Genomic DNA, 9884 nt, shown 5'->3' with positions numbered 1-9884 from the left:
CGGTCAGTGACTGCAGACACTGAAGGTGATTGCATGAACCATGTGGAAGGGCCCTTCTTCTTTCTGCTCCCAGGTGTCAGCCCAGAGCTGGGTGCCTGGTGGTAGTAGGGGTCACTATAAGAATTCAAGAGGCCGGAGGAGAGCAGGGACCCCCAGCCGGGCATCAGCAGTTCCCTTTGTTGATCTACCATCATTTTGCTAAGGTGGCAACTCTCTGTCTTTGCTTCTGTGGCTGCTGCCATTTCCAGTCACTAGTCCCCTCTTTCCTTGTGGCTTCTGCTGCCTCCTAGCTTCTGTTTCCTCACTCCATTTCTCTGCCCCCAGGAGTCAACTCTCTCTGTACATACCACAGTCAAATGAAGTCTTGGCTTTCAGTCAAGACCATAGTCTGATCCATACACGAGCTATCCTGTGACTAGGCATTCTCATTATCTCTGCTCAGTGGTGGCCAAGTAGGAGGGTCACTGGGTCATTTTGTTCAGAAAAGTATGGCCAGCACATGATGGCCACTCTGGAAGGTCTAGGGGCTGGCAGGGCTCTGGGATGGCCCAGAAGGACCCAGCCCCCACTGGGAGGCACTAAGACCGTGCCTCTGAGGCTGCCATGGTCCTGGACCACAACTCCAGCCTCACTGGGGACTTCTGGGAGAATGATCCTCCAAAGGGCAGCTGAGTTCCTGGTCAGACTGAGAACACAGGGAGGAACACGACACATGGCCTGGTCCTCCAGGTGCTCAGAGTCTAGAGACAGTGATCAGATCCAAACATGCGAACCTCAACCAAACATTAACAGTAGAATGTAGGCCCTTTGGGAGCTTGGAGCCTGGAGCAGGGCTGTCTGTGCTCAGCTAGGGGACAAAAAAGGAAGAAGACATTTGGAGGGACAGAGAGAAGAGATGTGAGGTACAGAGAAGTGGAAGGTGGGAAAAGTTACCTTCAGAAAGCAACTTGGAGCTGGATCACAGGACTCGGGGATTGTCTTTCCCAAGGGGCACAGGAATCATAGAGGGTAATGAGGAAGGAGTCAGCCATGGAGATCCGAGTCTCAGGGTGGTAAGTCTGGTTTTGGGCCCTGGAGAAGGGAGGTGAGATAACTGTGATCCAGGAGGCCAGACCAGAGGCTGTGCCCATGATGTGGTGACAATGCTGAGATGCCTTTTGTTTTAAATGTGAGTCCATATTCCATCATCATCACCCCCTCCCAGAGGGTCTCTGGGCCCGTTTGTCAACGCAATACTTCTGGCTTCCCCATGGGGCTCCGTGTCCCACGGCCACTGGGTGTGAAGCCCTAACACTGTGGATGATACCCACCGGGTTACCTTGGTACAGGTAGATCCAGGCCCATCACTCCACCCATGCCCAGCTTCCCCAGGGGAACCTCCCGCCTCCTGCCCCTCCCACCCCCTGCTCTCCCGCCCCCGATGCAGGTCGATGACCCCACTTGGGAAAACATCAGGCTTGCTCATATAAGGAGCCCGGGGCCAGGCCAGCATGCCCAGCAATGGCGTTGGCTCAGTGGCCCTACCTCATCTTGGCCCTGCTCTCCGGCTTGGCAGTCTCTGGCTTCCCTAGAAACCCATCCCTGCTGCTTGGGGTAAGTCTGCCCCTTATTCACCAATAGGCAGGCAGGGAGGCCACACTGGGCAGTCCTCTGTAGAATGAGGAGGAGGCAGAGGCTGGGCAGTGAGCTGCAAGAAACAGGGCAGGGTATAGGGGGACCTGGGCCCCAGACCTGCTGTCAAATCTGATGAGACAGCTTCCCTGGGGGAGCTTAAATCTCTTGGGCCTCTGCTTGCTGACTTGTCAGGTGGGTGATGCACCACGATCAGCTCACCTCACTGAGAGGCTCTGGGGTTCATATATAGACAAGGGGAGAGGCCTCTAGGAATGGCCAGGCTGAGCTGCATGGGGTACAGTGGTGGTGGGGTCTGGAGGCCTGGGGCCTAGGGAGGGGCAGAATGAGTCGGGGTATATGGTGCAGGGGGAGAGCACTGACTTTGGCCCTCCCTGACATGCTCCCCTAGACCTTCCCCCGGACCTCAGTCTCTCCATCTACTCAGAGCCCTTTCTACTCTGACATGTGGCTCTGGGTGGGTCCTCCATCCGGAGGCACCTCAAGGTGTGTGTAGGTACTGGGGGAGGTGGTCACTGCTGAACCCTGGCCTCAGCCCACAGCCTCTACCCAGGCCACGGTAGCCTTGGCCTTGGCCCGACCCCTGTGTTTGTCTTTGTTTTTTTCCAGAAACGGAGCCTCCCGGGAGGGGTGAGAACTTTCACAAGAGATGGGACAGGGCAGAGCTGGTTGCTCAACAGCGGAGGAAGTGGGCGACAGGGGAAGGTCCCTCCAGCTGGCAAACTCCCTCATGGCCCCCTGCCCTGGCCGACCCCTGCTGCCTCCTGAGCCCTGGGAGAAAGCTCCAGGGAACCATGCCCCTCAGACTCGCTGATGCAATGGAGGACCACCCTTCCACGGGTCCTTCTTCCCACAAACGCTTACCGAGTATTTATCAGACCCCATGCATGGGGCAAGAGACACACAGTGAATGACCCTGTGATGCCTTCACGAAGCATCTTTATATCCATGTTCAATCCAGATGTCTCCCTAGAACATCCCTTGGCCCATCATCCCGTTGGAAAGAGGGTGCTGGGGGGCGCGAAGGCCCTCCCCATGCATCGCCCTTGGTGCAGGAAATAAGGGCCTATTTGGGAGACAGAACCAGGCAGCTATCAAAGGACACAGGGAGCAGAATGGAGTGTGTGTGGACATGCTCTTTCTAAGCTGAGCTCTGGAAGATGAGCGGGAAGAGCTAGGAGCCAGCATGGTAGGGACATGGACTGAGCAGAGGAGGCAGGACCTGCCCAGCGGCCCCCAGAGCCATGGGGAAGGCTGTCCTGGGGGTGGTAGGGAGAATAGAAGGACTTTAAACAGGAGAAGGACAGGTCAAATTTGAGTTTTTACACCATCTCACTGGCTACAGCTGCATGTAAACCAGATTATAGAGCTAAGGAGGCAGAGCAGCCATCACAACAGTGGTGGCCAGTTAAAGGTAGCGACCAAAGATACTGCCCAGGCTTCTGACATGTGTGACTGAGAGACTGGAGGGGCCACTTACCAGGCAGGAGCTTTGTAGCCCACAAAGGGGAGCTTGAAGGGGAGCAGCCAGGAGGAGGTCCTGGTTTCCAGGGGCCTCAGGCTGGCTGGTCACAGTCCGCTGATACACTGTCCCTCTCCCTCAGGCAGTCGATGGCATCGAAGTCTACAGCACCAAGGTCAACTGCAAAGTGACCTCCCGCTTCGCTCACAATGTCGTCACCACCAGGGCCGTCAACCACGCAAACACAGCCAAGGAGGTGTCCTTCGATGTGGAGCTGCCCAAGACAGCCTTCATCACCAACTTCACCTTGTGGGTGTCACCACAGCTTCTGGCTCTGGGCAGGGAGGGGAGTCTGGCTCAGCCTGAGCCCCTCCTTCCCCAACTCTCTATCTCTGCAGGACCATCGATGGTGTTACCTACCCGGGAAAGGTCAAGGAGAAGGAAGTTGCCAAGAAGCAATATGAGAAGGCCGTGTCCCAGGGCAAGACAGCTGGCCTGGTCAAGTAAGTGTGGACCCCCAGGCCTTGGGGAGAATGTCAGGGCTGTGAGGGCCCTCAGAGACACTAACAAAAGAACAGCAGCTATTATTATTACCTGGCAAAATGTGCTGTAATTCTTACAACGTTATCTTACTTTGAAGTTGAGGCAACCAAGGCTCAGTGTGGGTAGGGGGCTCTCCCAGGGGGAAACCAGAGGCCCAGGAAGCAGGGGGCTGTGCTCTTTCTGGGGCAGTCATTGTTTTTCATCCCCATTCAGGGCCTCTGGGCGGAAGCTGGAGAAATTCACGGTCTCAGTCAATGTGGCTGCAGGCAGCAAGGTCACTTTTGAGCTAACCTACGAGGAGCTGCTCAAGAGGCATAAGGGCAAGTACGAGATGTACCTCAAGATCCAGCCCAAGCAACTGGTCAAGCACTTTGAGGTAACTGGCCACTCGCTTGTAGCCCCTGAGGGGATGGGTGCCAGAAAGAGCCCTGGGCAGAGCCCACAGGAGGAGTATAGGAGCCCAGGCCCCAGCAACTGGCCAAGGAGGCGTGGGGGAATTACAGTGGTGCTGCCCACAGCACTTGGGCCAAAGGGAGGAGGCCAGACTATACCTGGACTATCCAGGTTGGGTGCTGGGCCCTTGAGGGCAACATCACCAAGTGTTTCTGTAATGCTGGTAACTGGTTACTTGGGCATTTTTACCTACATCAGAGTACAAAGCCAAAGGAAATGCTTTTAGTGGTAGACTCTGGGGCACCATATGGCAGGGAGTGGAAGAGCTTTGGGGTCAGAGTACCCAGCTGCAAACCCATGTGGTCATCTCCTTGCTGGGAGGCAGCAGGCTTGGGCGTTACAGAGTTGTCCTAGTGGCTGGTCCCTGCGCCACACTGACCCATCTCCTCACCCTTGTTGTCCTGGAGGCTGGGCTCAGCACTGTCACTAAGTGACATCCCGTGACACTTGGCCATTTCAGATCACGGTAGACATCTTCGAGCCACAGGGCATCAGCACCCTGGATGCTGAAGCCTCGTTCATCACCAATGACCTCTTGGGCAGCGCCCTCACCAAGTCCTTCTCAGGGAAAAAGGTGGTATAGATGCCTCTGGGGCCTGGGGGGAGGGAGCAGGGGCAGGAACACTGAGTCTAGCAAGGTGAGTTTGAACCTGGGGGTTTGACAGATGCAAGGGAGAGACAGAGAGAGAGAGAGAGAGAGAGAGAGAGAGTGTGTGTGTGTGTGTGTGTGTGTGTAGGTATGAGGCGGGGATCAGGGAGGGGGAGAAGTCTGTAACATCCCCTTTCTCCTAGGCCACCTGGGGCAGGAGTCAGGATGCTGGAGGCAGGGGGCTGTTTGCTGGTGATGACCTGCCAGAGGAACTGGGGTCTCAACTGCACTGGGGAGGGGACAGGGAAACCATTTATGAAGCCTGATCCTGTTTCACTTCGGGAAGGTAGGGCAGGCTGCTGGTCCCTGTTTTACAGAGAAGGAGACAGAGACCTGAGGGAGTTTTTCAGATCTGACTCCACATGAGTGGTGAAAGAAAGGGAAATTCATTCTTGGTGCTCATGGTTGGCTCTGGACCCCAAGGTCCCCAGCAATTCCAGGGGTCTTGCTGATCATGGGTAGTGGATGAATACATGTTTACATGGACAGCAAACCTCAGTCAGGACTCCCAGGGCGAGGCTCGAGGAGCACACTCTCCAGAGGGCTGGTGACCTCTGCAGGCGGTGTCCCCGCCCAGGGCCCCCTCCTCACTCTCTACTCTGCTCCTTCCTTGCTCCTCTTGACAAAAAGCACACAGTGTCACCCAATGAGAAGTTCCTTTTCATAGTGCAGAATTCTCCTCCCTAAGTGGCTTCTAGGTGCAGACAGAGCTAAGGGACTTGTGAGGCCCAGAGAACCAGGGGAGTGAAAGCCTGGCTCAAATAAGGCCTCTAGCCTCCAAGGGGCTCCTGATCTCCGAGGCGGAGAGAGGTGCTCAGGAAGGCCAGAGTACCCCAGAGGGCGGCAGGACTCAGGCACTTTGCTGAGTGCCCAGGGCAGCCCCAGGCTGAGGTCTGCAGAGGGCAGGCCCTGCCCAAGCTGAGAGAGGCCCTCCATCACCCTCCCTCAGGGCCATGTGTCCTTCAAACCCAGCTTGGACCAACAGCGTTCCTGCCCAACCTGCACAGACTCCCTCCTCAAAGGAGATTTCATCATCACCTATGATGTGAACAGAGAGTCTCCCGCCAATGTGCAAGTAGGTACCTGCCAACTGGCTCTGCCAGGCTGATCCATCCCCTACTTTGCTCTGGTGAGGGCTGATGTGTGGAGGGACTGCAGCTTCATCTAGTAAAACAACCTTGATCTTCAGCCCAAGCATGAAGTTCCTGCAAGGCATGGGGACCACAGCGGACCAGAGCCTTTATGTGGTGCCCCCTGGAGGCGGAGAAAGGACATCTTTATTTGGGGCTGCTAAAAGTCTGGGTTCTATTTTCAAGGGTAGCCAATGTGAGGTTGCTGAAGGGCCACTGGTCTCCAGTCTCCCTCTCCCCTTTCCAGATCGTCAATGGCTACTTTGTGCACTTCTTTGCACCTCAAGGCCTTCCGGTGGTGCCCAAGAGCGTGGTCTTCGTGATTGACGTCAGCGGCTCCATGCACGGTCGGAAAATGGAGCAGGTACTCTCCTTGGTACAAGAGTGGCTGATGGATGGGAGACACAGGGAGATATTTTTAAAGTGGATGAAGCTAATATTCCAGTGAAAGAGAAGAAAGGAGGGCGGGATTTTTAAAAGGCACAAAGCCTCTTTTCCTGCAGATGGCAGGGCCCTGGGCCGGGAACATATCTTCTTGTCTGCTTGTCTTTCTCCTTCCCAGACAAAGGATGCCCTCCTCAAAATTCTGGAGGATGTCAAACAGGATGACTACTTGAATTTCATCCTGTTCAGTGGAGACGTGACCACTTGGAAAGACAGTTTAGTTCCAGCCACTCCTGAGAACATCCAGGAAGCCAGTAAATTTGTGATGGATATTCAAGACCGAGGAAGTAAGAACAGAGGGGAGGGAGCTACATCCTGCCATTCCTCTCTGCCTGAGCAGCCTGTTTCCCTTCTGCCTTGGCAGCAGAGACTTTGCTGGTCTGGGCCCTGCAGATCCAAGCTGTGGATAGAGGTGGGATGGAGAGTCCTCAGGCTTGACATTGCGGTGTCTTCTCTGTGGTCTAGGGAAACCCATTTCTTTCCAACCTGTGATCTCCACAAGGTAATGCCACAGAGAACTCTTATCCGTGGCAGTTTCATATGAAAGATGACAAGTGACGTCTACACTACTCCCCACTCCTCCCTGTGAGAGGAGCTGGCAGTCCATTTAACTGTTCTCCAATCACAATGTGTTCTTACAGTCACCATGTGCATCTATCCTTGCAGCAGCCCTGAGAGGCTGGTCCTCTTACTCATTTGAAAGACTAAGTCATCCATTCATCACTCACTGAGTCATCCAGTCAATATTTACTGAGTACCACCGCGCACAGGCAGGCAGGGTCTTTGGGCATGTGAGCAGGGACTGTTGTCTCGACTGCCTCCCCCTGGCACCCTGAGGATCCCCTCTCATGGTGCCTCTGTCTGTGTGCCAGTGACCAACATCAATGACGCACTGCTGAGGGGCATCAGTATGCTGAACAAGGCCCGGGAGGAGCATACAGTCCCAGAGAGGAGCACCTCCATTATCATCATGCTGACCGACGGGGACGCCAATGTGGGTGAGGCCGCGTGTGTGGCTCTGGCTGCCGCTCCTGGCGCTATAGCCAGCGTGCTGCACGACCTTGGGCAGCTCTCCCCAGGGTCCCCCGTGATCTGTGAGCCCCTGAAGGGCTCTGCTCGCCCCAGTGTCTGCTCACTGAGGGCTTGTGGCCATGACACTGCCAGCTCTGCACAGGCAGGGGTCAGATCTCTGCAGACAGAGCTGGTCCAGACAGTTGCTGGGGCTATGGCTGCAGCGTAAATACCTCCTTCTCCCGCAGGTGAAAGCAGACCTGAGAAAATCCAAGAGAATGTGCGGAATGCCATTGGCGGCAAGTTCCCCCTGTATAACTTGGGCTTTGGCAACAATCTGAATTATAACTTTCTGGAAAATATGGCCCTGGAGAACCATGGGCTTGCCCGGCGCATTTATGAGGATTCCGATGCCAACTTGCAGTTGCAGGTGTGCCTTGCCTCATATCCCTCTGGGAATGGGGAGCTCACTACTTCCTCAAGAAGCTGTTCCACTGTGTGACGATTTAAGTTCTTAGAAAGAACTTCCTCTCGGGTTGAAATCTCTCTCTGGTCACCTCTTACCCATCAGTACAGGTTCTGATTTTGTCCACAGGCTGCACAGAACAGACCTGCTTCCTCCGTAGGACTGCCATATCAGATCTAAGACCTCCAGTTAAATAGGAACTTCTCATAAACAACGAATAATTTTTTAGCAAGCATGCTCCAAACACTGAACAGGACACTGTACTTAGTTTGCTGTGCTGTGTTAAGTTGCTCCAGTCATGTCTGACTCTGTGTGACGCTATGGACTCTAGCCCACCAGGCTCTTCTGTCCATGGGAGTCTCCAGGAAGGAATACTGGAGGGGGTTGCCACACCCTACTCCAGGGGATCTTCTAACCCAGGGACTGAACCCCTGTCTCTTACGTCTCCTGCATTGGCAGGAGGGTTCTTTACCACTAGTTCCACCTAAGAAGCCCCACATTTAGTTTGCTAGTGCTGCCTTAATAAATTACCATACCCGGGCGGCTTCCACAGGCCATTGTTAGTGGTGGTTGCTCAGTCATGTCCGACTGTTTGTGACCCCATGGGCTGTAGCCTGTCAGGCTTCTCTGTCCATGGAATTCTCCAGGCAAGAATACTGGAGTGGGCTGCCATCCCTTCTCCAGGGTATCTTCCCGACCCAGGGATCGAACTTGGATCTCCTGTATTTCAGGTGGATTCTTTACCATCTGAGCCATCAGGGAAGCCCTACCTGGGTGGCTTCCACAGCAGACATGTATTGTCTCATATGTCTAGAGGCTGGATGTCCAAGATCAAGATGCTGGCAGGGTTGGTTCCTTGTGAGAGCTAGGAGGGAAGGTTCTACTCTAGACCTCTCTCCTTGGCCTGTCAATGGCCATTTTCTCCTTGTATATCTTCATATCATTTTCTCTGTGGGCATGTCTGCCTCTGGGTCCAAATTTCCCTCTTTCAAGGACACCAGTCATACTGGATTGGAGTCCATCCTAAACAACTCATTTTAACTTGATCTCTGTAAAGAGCTTTTCTCCAAATTTAAGGTCATGTCCTGAAGCACGGGAGTAAGGATTTTCACCTGTGTATTTTGGGGTTACAAAATGTGTCCCTATGACAGCTGTACTTATACTAAAAAGTAACCTGTCACTTACCTGTTATTCAAATGTAAGTCATGCCCTGCATTTTCATTTGCTAAATCTGGTAGCCCCTCTCCTCCCCAGCACAGGCAGTGCCTGTCCACCTCTGCAGTGGAGCCCCCGGCCTTCCTCCTGAGTCTCCTGGTCTCCATGCTCTCACTCCACGTCAGCTTCTCTAGTCAGCCTCCACTCTTCCTCTTCTCCTTTTTACTTTCATTTCAACAAACAAACATTTCTTGAATCCTATGTGTCAAGAACTCTGTCCTTTCCTTTTCTATTCTTCCCAGTCTCTAATTGGGATGGCGGGGGCATTGAGGAGGAGGTTCCCCAAACTGAAGGACACAGTCAGGCCCAGGTGGAAGTGGAGATCAGGAGCTGGACTGGCCTAGCTTGAGAGATCCAGCCACCTGCAGAAGCACCAGTGGGAACCTGCCCACCCTGTCCCCTCCCTGCCTGCACTGGTGGCCTGAGATGATCAGGGCCCCCATCTGAACTCTAGGGCTTCTATGAGGAGGTGGCCAACCCACTGCTGACAGGCGTGGAGGTAGAGTACCCTCAGAATGCCATCCTGGACCTCACCCAGAACAGTTACCAGCACTTCTATGATGGCTCTGAGATTGTGGTAGCTGGGCGCCTGGCAGATGAGGACATGAACAGCTTTAAGGCAGCTGTGAAAGGCCACGGGGTAAGCTGAGCCGGGGGCCTTCTTGTGTGCTGGGGGTGGGGGACCTACCGATGCAGCCTCTGAACCAGGCCCACCTGGCTCCAGGACACTAGCCTCTCGCCTCCTCCCACCCCCATCCCAGGCCATCAACGACCTGACCTTCACCGAGGAAGTGGACATGAAGGAGATGGAGAAGGCCCTGCAGGAGCGGGACTACATTTTTGGGGACTACATTGAGCGGCTCTGGGCCTACCTCACCA

At 54.5% G+C, this 9884-nt stretch overlaps 1 protein-coding gene across 1 annotated transcript in view; it reads left to right on the top strand.

Annotated features, from left to right (window-relative positions):
• The first annotated feature begins 1452 nt into the window (after positions 1-1452).
• The window catches only part of ITIH3 (inter-alpha-trypsin inhibitor heavy chain 3), a 14134-nt gene continuing 5702 nt past the window's right edge, over positions 1453-9884 (top strand). The window contains exons 1-13 of the mRNA XM_010851703.1: positions 1453-1593; positions 2242-2262; positions 3237-3403; positions 3493-3597; positions 3851-4013; positions 4551-4664; positions 5689-5814; positions 6117-6233; positions 6432-6600; positions 7186-7311; positions 7573-7754; positions 9460-9645; positions 9767-9884. Coding sequence (XP_010850005.1) covers positions 1501-1593; positions 2242-2262; positions 3237-3403; positions 3493-3597; positions 3851-4013; positions 4551-4664; positions 5689-5814; positions 6117-6233; positions 6432-6600; positions 7186-7311; positions 7573-7754; positions 9460-9645; positions 9767-9884 — 1687 coding nt within the window. The 5' untranslated portion in view covers positions 1453-1500. The remainder of the gene's footprint in view (positions 1594-2241; positions 2263-3236; positions 3404-3492; positions 3598-3850; positions 4014-4550; positions 4665-5688; positions 5815-6116; positions 6234-6431; positions 6601-7185; positions 7312-7572; positions 7755-9459; positions 9646-9766) is intronic.

The sequence above is a fragment of the Bison bison genome, unplaced genomic scaffold, assembly GCF_000754665.1.
Source record: "Bison bison bison isolate TAMUID 2011002044 unplaced genomic scaffold, Bison_UMD1.0 scf7180017864304, whole genome shotgun sequence".
NCBI classification, from domain to species: domain Eukaryota; kingdom Metazoa; phylum Chordata; class Mammalia; order Artiodactyla; family Bovidae; genus Bison; species Bison bison.
This window is presented reverse-complemented; position numbering and strand designations above follow the sequence as displayed.